Below are 16452 nucleotides of genomic sequence, written 5' to 3' on the forward strand. Positions count from 1 at the left end.
GAAATCTGAGATGTGCACTTTGCCTCCTGCAATAAAAATATATGCAGAAAGACACCACGTTGTGCACGTATATCTAAGGGGAATGAAAGTGCCAACCAAGCAAAATACTGGCTGGGTCAAAAGTTGAGACACAAACGATTTACACTGATAATAGAGCACGGCAGGTGCACAACGCCCATGGGCTCAAAGGGCTTCAGCCCCCAGCTGCCCCCCGCCCCCATCATTTGTGTCAGGACAGGCTGAGACAGCTTCCACACACACACACAGTTCTTGAGCTGCTGTAGGCTGGCTGGTCTGGCGTCTTATGGCAGCCACACCAGAGTATTTCACAGGTCTTTAAAAGACCATTTTACTTGATAATCAGGCTTTGTTGTCTTTTTACCTGTTCCTAGAGCCTCTGCATCTTCACTCTGCCTGTTCCTTAAAGTTGCACATTACTTTTGCTGCCACAGTGTGAGAATGCATTTCCTGAAAAGTAACCTTAGACTTTATTTCTTTGCAGGATTTATATAGCTCGAACTCCACCGAAGGTATTGAGGCACTTTGCATCCGCACCAGTTACATTATACAAGGAAACACTGCTGGAAGTATTAGCCCCCTCGCACCCACCTGAACTTTGGCTCTAGTTGAGCCACTGACTTCGCCTGGCAAACACAAATCATTCATTTCAAGGAATACGGGACACGTGCCATTTGGCTGAACTCCCAGATTGCTACAAAATCTTCCTAGAAAGAGTCCAAATAAGCATGCAAGCTCACTGTACACACGAGCATGGTCTAAAACACATGGTGGTATGGTAGTATAACAAACAAGCAGTGGCAAAGCCAATAGCTCCCACCCATGCTAGAGCTATTGGATTTGGCAATGAGTTTCAGCCATGATAGACCATGGCCCTAATTGAATAGGCCACACCCCTTTCATAGGTTTACCACGCCCCTTTTAGACCACCCCCAGTTTTTTCCCCACTTAAAGCCCTGGGAGTGTTAATGGTGTGTAAACTGATGCCCTGGCAAGGCAGTGGTGTTTGGAGGAAGTGCTTGCATTAGTCTGGCCTGGTCATATAAGAGAGATTAAAGCCAAGCAGCTAGAGGAACCAAATCCTGAAGTTTGTCAGCGTTTGGAAATGGCTTTTTTCTCCCACATCTCGAGGAACTCCTCCTGCTGGCTGCCCGCTGCTGAACCCGGTGTTTGCTGGGGGCGCGTGTTTGCTGCAGCCATCCACCAGCTTCCCAAAGCGTTGCCTCTGGAAAACGGGAAAGGAGATGAGCAGGTAACCGGGATACTGCTGCGGTCTCAACACAGGCAGCTGCTACCTGAAGAGCACGGGCAGACCCCGCAGCAGCCAGCACTGAACATGCAGGGCTCGGCCCAGGCTCTGTTAAGAAACCGGGTGAAGAGCCTCCGGGATATGCCAGGACCAAGCACCCTCACCAACCTGGTGGAATTTTTTTACAGAGATGGCTTCAGTCGCATTCACGAGATTCAGGTAAGGGTGCCGGAGAAAACAACTTTTTAAAGTTGTATTTTCTAATGCGAATTTGTGGTTTTGTGCTATGTGTCATACATGGGAAACCATTTATGCATAGATACGTGATACAGTAGTGTATTCGGATTCCTGTAGATGGTGTAATTTTATCACCCCGAACCCCGCCGATTTACAATTAGAATGGGATGGGCTGTTGACAAATAAAAATGTATTTCCAGCTGTCATTCAAGTTCTGCACACGCTATTGTTTTAGGCTAACCTGCACATAAACCGTACTGTCTGTCCGCATAATGTTAGGCGGTTTTGTTATAAATAAATAAAGCAATAAAAACTTACTGGGTTTGTAAATGTAGATGCTGGTGCAAGTTGCTAGTATTAAACCATAGATTTATTTAAGCGAGCCTCAGGATGTTTTAGAAACGTACATGGTCCATGTTGCGGTAAAGGAAAGTTCTACTGTGTTATATATCCAATGACGAGTGAGTGGATTGGACGGATTGGACGCAGTTAACAGTTTCTTTCTTGGACGGCGCTCGTGGCTTTTATTGATAGTGAAGAGGGTATTAGGGTCTGGGGCATGCTCGAAGTTCATCTGGAAATGTACAAGGATGCCAACAAGTTACACAGTGCATGCCGTGTACTCAAGATAATTTCCATGGCACGTGCCACAACCCATGGAAGTGCATTGATATTGTTTATATGAAGTGTGAAACTTTCGCCGCACACGCTTAAATTAAAAACGTAAATATGTCTTTCACCAAGCCCCTGCCCTTGCCTAAAGTGTTGCGCCTCACCAAGCACCTTGTGCCAGTTGTTAATTTTGCAAACGAGCTATTTATATAATGTTTGGGTCGCTGAACAGTTAACCATGAGCGTGGCAATAAATCAGGCTTCCTTTTAAAAAGGCCACAGACCATTCTTGGGCTTCTGCCACCGCTGCACCGCCAAGTCTGTTCAAAAACTGAAAGGCAATTATATCTTGTTTGGGCCTCAAAAGACCTTCGCAGCCTGTCATTTCAAATACAATTTAGAGTGTAGCAACCGTTCTCTGCCACCTTTCTGCCCCATCCATCACATATTACCAGGATGGAGAAGGCCTTTAATTGCGACCGTTTGTCTTCGTGCCCGCCGCCCCCTGCTTTACCGTCACCTGTTGCTGTGGAGATTACCATTATGTAACAGGAATGGCGGCCTCTGACCTCCCTCAACAGTGAGGCTGCGATAAATTGTGTGTGGTGCAACTGAAACGCAGTAGGATGCTACTGCAAGAGGCTCGACTTCAAGCTAGAGCCAGCACCTGACAGTTGCACGTGTAAAATGTGCGTGGACTGAGCGCCATGTCTTCCTTCTGTCGCGCCAAGCAGGTGTAACGCTCTGCAGAGGGAAACATGCTGTGAGCTGGCACGATGTGTGGGTATTGTGCAAGCACAGCGAAGTCTCGGGAGTGAGATTTGATGGGTTTGGGGGAAAGTTTATGTTTAAAAAAATATTATGGTCTCAGGTCTGAAACCCAACTAAAATCAATGGAGTCAGTTGGGACAAGAGTGAGGTCATTCTCCAAAACAATGAGGCTTCTAGGATCATGCATGCAGGGCATGTGTGAGAACAGGGATACGTCATACTAGGTTAATCATGGAACAACCCATGACTAAGGATTGGCAAATCCAGTAGGAATCGCTTCAAGAGCTATTGGCAAAGTGTTTCAGCCATGTTGTACACTAGAGTGGCGGCTGTTCTGAATGGCTAAAAGTTAGTGGCATAGAAGAGAGGGGCATGAAGTGGAGTGACGCAGAGTGGAGTTTTGTGGAATGTCATGGAGCAGTGGGGGTGGCAGAGAGGGCATGGTGCGTCATGGAGGGAGTGGAGTGGAGTGCAAGGGCGTAGAGTGTCGTACAGTGGAGTTGCATCGAGTGTCTTAGAATGTCATAAAATAGAGTGGAGTGGAGTGGCATGGAGTGTCACGGAGTGCCGTAAAGTAGACTAGAGTACAGTGGAGTGTTTTGGAGTGAAGTGAAGTGATGTAGAGTGGAGTGTCGTACAGTAGAGTGGTGTGGAGTGGCACAGAGTGGAGTAGAGTAGCATAGAGGAGTAGAATGGAGTAGTGTATCATAGAGTAGAGTGGAGAAAAGTGGCGCAGTGGGAGTTGCGTAGAGTGTCATAGTGTCAAGTAGAGTGTACAGAACGGCACAGAGCGGAGTAGACTGTTGTAGTGTGGAGTGGCATAGAGTGGAGTAGAGTGTCAAAGTGGAGAGTCGTAGAGTGTCATACAGAGGAGCAGAGTGTCATAGTGTAGCAATGAGTGTATTAGCAAAGAGTGGAGTGTCGTAAAGTGGAGTAAATTGTCTTAGAATGGAGTAGAGTGGAGTGGCATAGCATAGAATGGACTAAAGTGTCATTGAGTGGATTGTCATAGAGTAGAGTTGCATAGAGTGGAGTAGAGTGTTGTGTCACAGAGTGTCATGTTGTAGAGAGCTGTGGAGTGTCGTACAGTGGACGGGCCTACAGTGGAGTGGCGTAAAGTGGAGTACGATGTCATACAGTAGAGTGGAGTGTCATAGAGTCGAGTGAGGTGGCGTAGAGTGGAGTGCAGTGGCACAGAGTGGAGTTTAGTCTAATAGAGTTGAGTGAAGTAGAGTGGAGTGGTGCATCGTGGAGTGGAGCGTCATAGAATGAAGTGGCGTGGCATAGAATGAAGTGGCGTATCGTAGAATGGAGTGGCATGTCGTAGAATAGAGGGGCACAAAGTGGAGTAGAGTAAAGTCGTGTGGAGTGCTGTAGAGTGGAGTATGCATGGTGTGTTAGCGCACTGCCATTACAGACAACACATTTTCAATTGAAATGACCATTACATTTGCAGAAACATACAGTTTTACAGATAATAGTATACAGCCCGCAAACAATAATATGTGAGAATGTCACCTAGTGTATTACGTTGTTTTGATCGTATTAAAATATTTGTTTCCACTACACTTCAGAATTACAAAAAAATTGACTAATTTTTTGTTTCCTAATTCTGATTTATTCTGAATAATCTGCACAGTTCGTTTACAGATATTTAAATTCTGGTGTGTGGTAGAAAAAGCCTTTGTTTTCACAGCAAGATTGCCCCATAAATGCTCTGACTTTGAAGTCAGAGAAAGAAAAGTTTACACTAAGCTCCCTTGGAAGACAAATCCTGACATTTGACATCTGTCTTCGAATGTACACAAGATAGAACAAGATTTAAAGCCCTGTGTACAGAAAGTGAGCACTCATGGAAGAGTACAGTAAATAGGCTATGCTCCACAGGAGGGATAAACTCAAGATGGAAATTCTAAAACAAATAAAGCCAGCAAATAGAAAGCAAGAAAATGTGAGTTACAAAACACAAAGCCAGTGGTAAGCAATGGGGAGAATGCATTCCCTAGGAGCGCTTTCAGAATGCCCCCAAGATGTCATTAGCAAAACAGACTGCTGTGCTGTCTGGTAGTCTTCAACTTAAAAAGGGCCACCGGACTGCAGTTTGACACATTACAGCATTCCTCTGTGTCTGGTGTGTTTTCTGGCCTACTTCTGCAATGTGCTTCACAGCCCGAACTAGCTAAGACTCAAGAATTCTGACCGCGATGTAGTTCAGGCATTTCAACCATGTCAGATGCAGAGCATACACTGTTGACAAATGTCACACTGGATGTCAGAGGTATTTATTTTTTTATGTGCACGAGATCTGATTTTTGTTTGGTGAGAGAATCCTGGATTCCCTGGCAGCCTAGAACAAGGCAAAACAGCCTGCTTCGTCACCACCGTGCTAACAAGCTAAGTCTAGCTAAGTTGAGTCTGTGTTAAAGGCAGACTTTTTGTGTGACTCAGAAGCAGCAGTGTCACCTTGAGATTGCAAGGCTTTTCCTCTCCCCTCTCTCCTTGCTGCCCAGATACCCAGCTCCACCTACCTTCAACATATTTTTGCTCTTACCGATTTTGGGGAAGAACACTCAATGCCTAAGCTTTCCTCTCTCTGTGATCCCCTTTTCTATCTCTGTTGCACCCCCTTAATGTGTGGAGGTGATCATTTCTATACAGCAGTGACATCTGTGACATTTAAATTAGGAATGGCACATTGACGGGACAAGTAGACCATTGGGGGGGCAGGATGGCTAACAAGTTTTAGTAAGTAAAATTTGTATGTGTAATGTCGCACCAGTTCTGTGATTCAAAATGGCGGAGACAAATACATTGCTAAGGCAACAGAATATATCTAAGGGAATGTAAAGGCATGACGTACACATTCTCAGCAGAGTGGTGGTCTTAGCATATTCGACTGCAGAAGGCCTATAAGGTAGCAGGTCTGGAATTTGGTTTAGAGAAAAGGTTTTTGCTTGTGGATCCTAGGTCACAAGTAGGTTATATTGTGATTGTATGACAGACAGGTAGCTTGGAGCCGGACTAGTTATTCCTTGCAGCACCAGTGTCAGGAACTTGTATCGGGCCCAGGTTTTGAAAGTGAGCTAGTTGTCTTGGTGGTGATATTTTGAAGTTGGGATATGCTTGTGTAAACTGTATCACGTCCGGGTGACAATGTTTATGACTTTGTTAATTGGTGTGAAGGAGTTAAAAGGGAGACCAACTAGAAAGCTAATAAAATAGTGCAGCCTACTGAAAACTGAGGTGCTCATTAGTGTTTTAGCTGCTTAAAAGCCATAGGCACGCCTATCTTATGTATGTCATTCAAAAACAACAGAAGGAAACCCCTACCATGCTTAGCCTATCACTATGTTCCCACCCAAGGGGATCACCGTGTGGTTTTAAAATGGCTCTCGCCCACTGGGGTTCTCAGTGGTATGCTTCCTCATAGAGTCCTTGTCCAGATACCAAGATATCTTGTGTATCTTCCAGTTCAAATTATGCAGCAGTAGCTTTATTCAATCTAACATTCCTCCAAGCAAAGAGTTGGTAAACCAAAGAATAAAACTTTGCATTCTAGGTCAATGGAGACATGTGCTAATTTAGACGTGAGGGGGCACATTTAAATTAACCTCTTTCATATTAATGCGCAGGAGAGGTATTTTCTTAAGTGGGAACACAATATTTCGAAAACTTTTTGAGCAAAGACAATGGTAAAATAAAAAAAAAGTGAGTGTTGGAATGTTGTGTAAAATTCTTGTATTTATTCACATAGTGGGAAAATGGTCGATCAGAATCTAGAGGCTGTTGGACACAACATTGAACTTGGCATGTTTCATTTCTTCTTCCTTGTGGAGGGCTTTGCGTGAGCGTGCACTGCAGCTGTATACGCCAGTGTTCCCGTAGGGTAAACAGAGGCTGAAAGATCAGCCTCGGCCTCTTTGGAGGCGGCGGTGCAGTCAGCCCCGTCCCTGGTCTGGCACGCCTCTTGGGCAAAGGTCTGCTTATGTAACAAGCTCCTGTAACATTTCGCAATATTATCAGTGTAAATCATTTGTGCTCTTCGTTTGAGTCTCAGCTTTTGACCCAGCCAGTGTTTTGCTTGGTTGGCACTTTCATTCCCCTTAGATATACGTGCACAACCTGGTGTTTTCTGTGCATATTTTTATAGCAAAGAGGCAAAGTGCACATCTCAGTTTTCCATTCTCATTCAATAGGTTTCACGGTATTCATTAAATACGATTCTAATGCTTTCTTATTCTTTATTTTTTCAAACTACGTCATAAATTCACAAACTTTTGAAAACCTGGCTCTTCTCTCAGTAGTCTAACTCCACTTTGCTCCCATACTATAACGGTGCCTAGAGATCCCTTCGGGGATGAGTCGTGCGCCTAACAAATGTGATTAATAAATAACAATAAATAAATAAACTAATAATGACAGTCACTTGTGATGGGCAATAACGGCTTAACCGAAGAAAAAAAGTAGTGGAACTGTAAACGGTGGTGTTGGTGCAGGGGAGGATTGTATGCCGCACAGTTCATCAGAAGTATAGATTAAACAATTATCTTCAAGGAGAATGGCAAGTGCAGGGGTGACACAAAGGGGGTAAGAAAACACCAGAAGTGCAAACGCGGTTCTAAAAATGAATGGTACTAGTTACCTGTAAAAATGCAGTTAGTTTGTTCCCACTCTCATGAAGAGGTGGGAGACCACATTCAAGAGACTGAAGTCTGACCCATCTCTTTTAAACATCATTTAGTGCCAATCACACAAAAGACAAATCCTCCCTTTCTCTCCTGCACCACTGCCTAAACCCATTAGGTTTAGACCAGACCCCTGTCTTTTTTTCCTCCCTTCCTATACATTCTTGCTTCGAAACAGGTGACTGGTGCACAGCTGCCAAAGTTTCAGATTCGTATATGTGGCATTTTCATAATTTCAGTGTACTTATGTGTGACAATTCAACGACTATGAGTGACACTTTCTGGAGATGAAAATCAATCATTGAAGACGAGGGAAACATGTAAATATCAGACATTTCACCCATTTGCGTGTGGAGATCGCCTGAATTATAATGTGTGTGCTACCCAAGACCATTCATTAAAGGGTTTGGGCCATCTAGTGAATGATATCACAATAGGTATCAACATCCAAGCAGACGTCATCAAAGAGAGAACATTTTGGAATGCTTACAGGTGGTGTCTGTTAGTGGTGCAGAAGAGACTTGTTGCTTTCTCTTCACAGGATCCCCTTTTAAGAGAGAACAATCTCTCAGCCAGGCAGCAACTCTACAAAAGTGATTGGGAGGCATTAGTTAATGTTCTTGTGTTTATCTGCCTGCATATATGGTCTTGTTTTGACAGTTGTATTCAGTTTATTCTCAATATTATCAAGGTATATGAGAGCATCAGTGAAGTTGAGAGAAGCCTGGAGAATGTGTCACTTAGGCATCAGAGGGGTTCTTCCACGGGGGAAGGTTTCCCTATTTTATGTTGAAAGTAAAAGCTATGGCATGATTCCATTACAATTCCTAAAAATATAACTTTTTCCATTAATAGCATTTCTCATTGAATTCTGAAATTGCAAATGCGACACTCCCCTTTAAGGTTGTGTTGGAGCAATGCTAGACATGTATATGCAGTGATTTTTTATTGTTGAATGCCGTTGGATTTTGCACTAAAGGTGTTTGTTAAAACCCCTGTGGCTGCAACGAAACCTCTAAAGTATTATATCAGCCCAGTGCATTCCAGTGGCAAGGACACACTGGTCCACATTTCAATGCAAGACGATGCTTGTCACAAGCGCCAGGCCCCTAAAGTACTCTGACCCGACGCGTGCTCCACCCAAGCTTTAATGTGTGCGGCAGGCCGTGAAAAAATGCTTCCCATTTGCAGAAATGCACACAGGCAACACATCAGCAGGCACAATCCACCTACATCCTTTCCACTCACTGCTTGGTTTTTAATGGTGAGAGTGTGCGTATGCGGCTCCTGGGAGAACAGAGCCCCCGTTTCCCAGTCTGAAGGAAATTATCTAGGCTGCCCTGTATCTCACCAACTTCACTTGGAGCGCCACTCTGGCTGCCCTGCAACGCCGGTGACTCCAGTCAGTCTGGCGTCGGGTACATTGGTGAATGTCTGAGTGTGCACACATATCAATTAATACACATGTCTGAATATACACAAGCCCGTCAGAATTCTGCAGCCTCCCACAAGTTAACACCTGCGGCAGGACGTGACGTCCGGTCCTCGTATCGCTTCGTAATAGTATTAAATACATTGTAGCATTAAGCAGCAGAGCGAGCAGTGCACAAAGCCTGCAGGAGCAGCGTGTGCACAGTGCACGCTGCCACACCACAGTTTTATTTAGGTAGCGCTATAAACAGCTTGTCTTGACAGCTGACATGCTTTGCATAATGCGTGACAATGCATTTCAGCGCAGTGATGCAGAGTACCACACTGAAATGCGTTAGTCTAACGCCTGATGCGTGGTACTTGGCAGTACTGCTCGTGGCAATGCAGTCCTATATAAAAACCCACAATATATATGCACTCATGAGTCTTAGGGGCCACATCAATAAATATTTCATCATGCCACTCTATCCTAAAATAGTCAGTTATCAAGATTCATATCATCGTGACCCCTCACTAGCATGAAAGTATTTCCCTAAAGCAAGTTTATACCTGTTGGACTTCATCCTTTCTGGAGGGTCATCCCCAGTCTTTTTGCCTCTGCCAATCACTTTTGCTGAATTTGTTTCTATTGGGTTTAGGACTCTGCACACTTTACAACTACTAACTAGAACTAAAGTGCGTGTGCTCTCCACCTAAAACATGGTAAGATTGACATATTCCCAATTGGCATATTACATTTACTTGTAATTCCCCAGTAATGTAGCACTACATATTCCCAGGGCCTATACATTAAATGCTGCTAGTGGGCCTGCAGCACTGATTGTGCCACCCACTTAAGTGGCACTTTAAACATGTCTCAGGCCTGCTATCACAGCCTGCGTGTGCATTTTTGAACTGCCAGTTCGACTTGGCAAAGTAGACCTTTTGCCAGTGTCAGCCCTTCATGTTTCATGCATATAAGACACCTCGGGGTAGGTCCTAGATAGTGCCAAGGGCAAAGTGCAGTGTATTTAAAAAGTTGGACATTTACTTTTAATTCTTACATGTACTGGTAGTGAAAAACTCATAAATCCGTTTTCCCCTACTGGAAGACTAACCTCTCCCACAGGATAACATTGGAATTACCTTATTGCATTTTATATGTCATCATCATCAAGTCTTTATTTCGGCCACCAGGGCCATAAAAGAGTACAAGTATACATCATTACTTAGACAAATTAAAAGACAATAAAAACAGTTCATAAGCAATAAATTAAGATCATCAGGGTATTGGTCTCAATGGGAAAGACTTGAGGTAACGCATGCGAGTAAACCACATTGAAGTTAAAAATTTTGCCACCGCAAATACTATTGGAGGGGAGAGATCTGATTTCAGTATTCTGAAGGCAGGGGCATAATGTCTAAAACCCATGTTAGTGAGAAGGGGGCGGAGCCAGTAATTCCTTGCTCTGCGGTAGGCCGGGCAGAAAAATATAATGTGTAGATCTGTTTCCTCAGGGAGTGAACATGTGGGGCATTGAGCAGTGTGGTTTGAGTGTGCCCACCGAGCCGTGTAGGCCCTTAGGGGCAATGTGTTATAACGCCATTGCATAAAGAGTTTCCTCGTTAAAGGCGGGCCCATATCATCATAAGTGAGCTCGAGATGGAAAAAATCTTTGAATCCTAAAAAATGTGCTGTTTGTGAGCCCTCTCGTGCGCTCATAATGGCCAGACTCAGATAATACTCATAATAAACTTTGGAAATGAACCTTCGGGAGACCTTAGGACAGGCCGATGCCGGATCAGACCACAATTCTGGTCTGCCAAGTGCTTCACAGATGCGTTTAATATAGCTGAGCCATGGGATTGGAGTGCTTTTGCACAAACGCAGAATCTCCACCAGCTCAGCTCTATATTTCACAAGATCCGGGGAAGACCAGATTTTACACCAGAAGGTCAAGGGTTTGAGACCCAGGACCTCTGAAATCGGTCTTAAACCCAGATCCAATCTTAGCGGCAAGAGTGGGGTGCTAATTGGTAAGACTGTCAGTTGTCTGAGGAAATTGTTTTCCGTGGTCTGGAGCTTCGGTCCCAAAGTATGGCCCCATAATTCAGCTCCATATATCGCTGATGCTCTGGCTTGGGTTTTGTAAATCTGCAAGCGGGGCGCGAATGGCCTATACGTTAATCCTTTCGCCATCCTTGCAATGCCCCCCACAAGCTGGGAGAGTTTCATATTCATCTTAGTTAAGTGAGGGTCCCATGACATGGACTGATTTAATACCAACCCCAAGTATTCAAACGTATACACCCGTTCTAAACTTGATGTCCCTATTGAGGGGGGTGCTCGGGTCCTGGGGGGGGGGATTGAAGATCATGTATTTTGTTTTTGCGGCATTGATCTCCAATCCTCGGTCCGCACAGAAACACGCGAACCCGTCCAAGACCCTCTGCAAACCCATGGGGGATTTAGAAAGCAGCAGGGTATCATCCGCAAACATAATTGCGGGAACCCTGCTGCCGTCAAGCTTGGGGGCGTCGATGTTACTCAGCTCTTGGAGAAAGCTTATGACCCCGTTGACAAAGAGGCAGAAGAGGGTGGGTGCAAGAACGCACCCCTGTCTGACCCCCCTGTCAACGGGGAATGCCTCAGAGAGGGAACCATCCCTGCCACACCTTACCCTGGCGAAGTTCCCCTGGTGCAGTCTCCTTAGAATCGTTAGGATGTCAGCCGGGACCCCTAGGTCCAAAAGGACTGCCCACAGTTTGTCCCTTGGGACCAAATCGAAGGCAGCACGTAAATCCACGAAAACCGTGTATAAACTGCCGCCCTCGGAGAGAACCGTCTTCCAGTAGATGAGGTGCAAGCGGAAGATTTGATCAGTAGTCGAGATGCCCCTTTGGAAACCTGCCTGATATGGGCTCAAGATCTCATTTGTTTCGATCCAATCCTGGAGGCGATTTAACATGAGTCTACCAAAGATCTTTTGTGGGACATCAATAAGGCTAATAGGTCTGTAGTTGGCTGGGAGCAGAGGAGAACCCTTCTTAAAGATTGGGACAATCTCTGCGCCCAGCCAAGTACCCGGAAAAGCCATGCCTTCAAGGATAGCATTAAAGAGGATCATAAGATAGGGCGCCCAAACATCCGGCTCCTGTTTGAATAAATCACCAGGCATACCATCCAACCCTGGTGCCTTTCCAGATGCCAGGCCGACTACAGCCGCGCGCACCTCGCCCACCTTGAAGAGTTCCCCCGTCCCTCCTTGCTGTAAAATGGAAGTGGTACTAGTCGGGGCGTCCTGCGGTAATTTATAAAGAGACTCGAAGTGGTCCTGCCAGACCTTTGGTGATATGTTAGATAGTGTGGCCGGGGTCAGCTCCTCCAGGCCAGAGTTGACACAACACCAGAATTTGCGTGAGTCTCCACTGGCCAGGAAGGAAGTCAATCTTGCCCATTTGTCATGCTCCCATTCACTTTTAGCATTAGTAATCAGGGATTTATAGGCTGCTCTACTTGCCCTGATTTCGTCTTTACCCTTTCCCTCTTTAATGTGGAGCAAAAGTTCGGTTTTTGCCTTCCGACAAGCATTATTAAACCAGAAGGGAAGGGAAATTTTCCTGCCAAGCCTATTTATGTTTTGAGTTAGACATTTGGAAAGATGTTTGATCAAATCCTCGTGAATCTGCCCCAATTGCGTAAAAGTGTTCTGGGAAGTTTCTTCCATTTTGAGTGCCTCAAGCTTTTCGAATATGGGAACAACCTGAGCGTATAGTAAAGGTATCTTCCCATGATGTGAGGCTAGATGCTCCCATCTTATTCTACGCCTATTATTAGCGAGATCCAAGGAGTTCTCCGCATTAGTCCTTGGAATGTCTCTAACCTCCAACCCAGGGTGATCATAGACTAGTTGAAGGGCATTGTGGTCGCTGTCCTCCCTGGCTAAGACACTAAAATCCCTTATGTGTGTCCATAAAGACAGGGGAACCATAACATAGTCTAAACGTGATTCACTGCCCATTCGATTAAAAGTACATCTGGAAGGGATGTCTGACTTGAACCTTCCATTGCAGGCCCGAAGGCCAAATTGCAGGGACAGGGAAGTGATTTGTAAGGCTAGGGGGGAGCATGCTCTAGCAGCCGGGGCCTGTGGGGGAGGGATAGACCACAGGAGATCTTCTTCCGAGGTCAGCCCCTCCAATATACCTGGGAGGGGCTCGTACTGGCAGTTTAGATCGCCACCGATTATAAAGGGGGTGCCCTCCGGGATTGCTTCCAGGACCGTCACTAGTTCCGCAATTGTAGACGATTCCTGTGCAATGTTTACTGGCCTAGCATAAATGTTGATCAGTAGAAGATTATGAGAGTTGGGCCATTCCAACAGTACGGCTAAAATATCTGCGGAATCTGTCGGGAAAATGGAGGCCTTACACCCCAAATCAATAGCCACCCATATGGCTAGGCCTCCGGACGGGCGGCCTTTCCCCCCCAGGTCGCGTGTTCAGAAAATACAGCGAAGCCAATATGGGAGATTTCCTCCCTTGCCCAGGTCTCCTTCCCTTTCAGAGTATTTGCCAGAATCATTGTTTATAATCAGTGAGGCTGGGACATAGTCTGGACGGGCTGGGGCATAGTCATCTTCATCGCCCCTGCCAGCTACCTGGATTTCAGGTGAGTGGTTCGACCACCATAACACCTGGAGCAAGCAAATATCTTTGTCCCCAATGAAGGAGCTCCAGGCCGGATTGATCCATTTAGTGGCTAGGCCCGCGACGTTCCAAGATAAAATCTTGAGAGGAGACAAAGCATCCGTCGCGGGATGTGCAACTGGGATATGAGCCGGTTCGGGGCTCAGGCCCTTGTGTGAGTTAGAAGAGGAATTGGGGATATAAAGATTCATAGCCATGGCCGAGTTAAGCGGAGAGCAGATAACCCCCACGGGACCTTCTGTATTTGGGTGATTACAATCCAAGTGGGTCGAATGCTCCTGCACAGTTAAAGTATCGAGGTGGGCAGGTGAAATGCAAGACATGGTTTGATGCAGGACTGCACCACCCCCCCAAGCGGGCGGTCAATCCACCATATCTAAAGAACTGAACCTATTGTAAGTGGGGAAATAGTCATAACGAGGAGGAACCATGGAAGGGTGGTCCCTTCTGAACCCTTGGCCACCCCGTTTCCCTCTCCTGCCAACCAGTACCCAGCGTTCTACCTCCTGGTCGGACGTCGTGTCCATGTAGAAAAATGACAGTGGGTAGGGTTGGATAGGGGATCCCTGGGTGATTTGAGGCCACCTGCAAATATGAGAAACCATGCGGGGGTCCCTGAAATTAATCAGTACACAGTCTCCTTTGATGGATTTGCTGGTATTTCCCAGCCAGGGGGCCCTCCTCACCATGAGAACCTCACTATGAATACCCTGGGGGAGGGGTCTATTTAGAGAGAGCCAGTGGATGATCATGTTTTTTAAAGCGTCAACTGGTTCTTTAGCAAAAGGTCGTAGTTCGGGAATGCCGGTTAAAATGACAGTGTAGGGGGCAGCCTCCGGCGGTAGGTGGATTGGCCTGTGTCCAATATCAGTATCTTGCGTCCCTGCTATAGATTCCAGTGCCAACCCGTGAGAGCTGGAGTCAGTAGTGCAAGGTGCGGTCGAGGGTTCAGTTATGTGAGGGATAGGTGCACTAGGGTTGCGTGGCTGGGAAAGCTTAGATGGAGGACAGCCTTCTTTTCCTGAAAGTGTTTGGGTGGTGTTTGCCTGTTGGCTATCTGATCTGGATACTTCTAGGAGTGATTGAATTCCCCTCTGAAGGTTCACTAGAGATGTTTCTATTAGAGCCAAACGGTCTAGTAGTGGAATGAGTGATTTCTTCAGGAGTGAGCTTAGATCCAAGAAAGAGAAGCCAGCCACACTTGGTGTTGGGTTATGATTCTGGAGTGTATAGGCAGGTATATCTAGTAGATCTGACCCTGTTTCAGTTGATCTTAATTGATTAGATACACTCCTCGGGTTAGGCTTGGCAATTTTGGGCTTTTGCCCTCTAATAGTTTGCGCCTTTCTTTTCCTCTTCGAGATTGCACCTTCCCGCTCCCCCTGGCTGGGTTGTTTAGTTGAAGAATTGCTACAAAGGGTATTAGCCTGATCAGGGATGAGAAGATTTAAATTATGTTGTGAGGGGTGCAATCTAGGTGGGGGAAGGGAAGAAATACTTAGCTCAGTTGGGGCTGAAATGTCGTAATCAGTAACAGAAGAAATCAGCAAATCTGGTTCAGAGGTACCGGGTTCAGGGGCTGCATTAGGTGTCGTGAAATCATGGGCGTGAGCTGGAGAAATAGCCTGTGCAAGAGGTCCCAGGGAAGATCTCCTTACCCAATCAATCTCCTGAGAGATGCGTCTTTCTAAGATAGTAATTTCGTCAATCAGCAAAGAGCCGGCCTTAGCGAAACACCTATCCAAAGTGCCGGAGGCAGCTCCAACAGCTAGCGCAGATTTACTTCTAGTTTCTCTAGCAGACATGGTAGGGATCAGGCAGGGAACCTCAAGGAGCCCTAGGCTTTCCGCAATGAGTGAAAGTAGTGGGGCCTGGGCCTAGCTCGCCCGTGCTCGAACGGCCTCAAACGGCCCGCTCTTTGCACGGTCTTCGCCCCGGGCTAGGTCCGGCGCGCGTCCCGCTTGCGCGCAAAAACAGGGCTGTGCTATAGAGGCAGGGGGGCGGAAAGGGAGGAGTCGGGAAGAGGAGACAGCTGCGATCGCCGCCAAGCAGCCTGGTCCTCGCAGTCCCGGTTTAGAATAGTCCAGGTAAGTAGCACCCCCCAAGCAGCACAGCGTCCTCGGGCAGAGCCCACAATGGTCCAGCAACAGTAGCAAGCCTGCGAGCGGCTCCCGCGAAGCGGGGGCCGCGAGGCGCCAAGTACCTGCTGAGGGAGGAGTCGGGAAGAGGAGACAGCTGCGATCGCCGCCAAGCAGCCTGGTCCTCGCAGTCCCGGTTTAGAATAGTCCAGGTAAGTAACACCCCCCAAGCAGCACAGCATCCTCGGGCAGAGCCCACAATGGTCCAGCAACAGTGGCAAGCCTGCGAGCGGCTCCCGCGAAGCGGGGGCCGCGAGGCGTCAAGTACCTGCTGAGGGAGGAGTCGGGAAGAGGAGACAGCTGCGATCGCCGCCAAGCAGCCTGGTCCTCGCAGTCCCGGTTTAGAATGGTCCAGGTAAGTAGCACCCCCCAAGCATCACAGCGTCCTCGGGCAGAGCCCACAATGGTCCAGCAACAGTGGCAACAGTGGCAAGCCTGCGAGCGGCACTTTAGGTGTTGGGGTTGGTTCGCTAGAATCGCTAATGTGAGGCAGTAGACTGGGAGATTTGACGCCAGCCGGTGCGGATGCACTGATAGGGAAAATTATTTGGAGAGGATCCACCCTGAGTAAACCTAGTTTGAAATCTACCTTTGAGTTCCTCAGAGTATGTCTTGAAATACC

General features: G+C 46.7%; 1 protein-coding gene across 1 annotated transcript in view; it reads left to right on the forward strand.

Annotated features, from left to right (window-relative positions):
* Positions 1 to 1013: 1013 nt before the first annotated feature.
* LOC146861656 (cytochrome P450 27C1-like) overlaps positions 1014 to 16452 on the forward strand; it is a 166339-nt gene continuing 150900 nt past the window's right edge. Inside the window, exon 1 of the mRNA XM_085646010.1 lies at positions 1014 to 1486. Within this exon, the coding sequence (XP_085502136.1) occupies positions 1124 to 1486 (363 nt within the window). The 5' untranslated portion in view covers positions 1014 to 1123. The remainder of the gene's footprint in view (positions 1487 to 16452) is intronic.

This window comes from Triturus cristatus, chromosome 3_1 (assembly GCF_964204655.1).
Source record: "Triturus cristatus chromosome 3_1, aTriCri1.1, whole genome shotgun sequence".
NCBI lineage: Eukaryota > Metazoa > Chordata > Amphibia > Caudata > Salamandridae > Triturus > Triturus cristatus.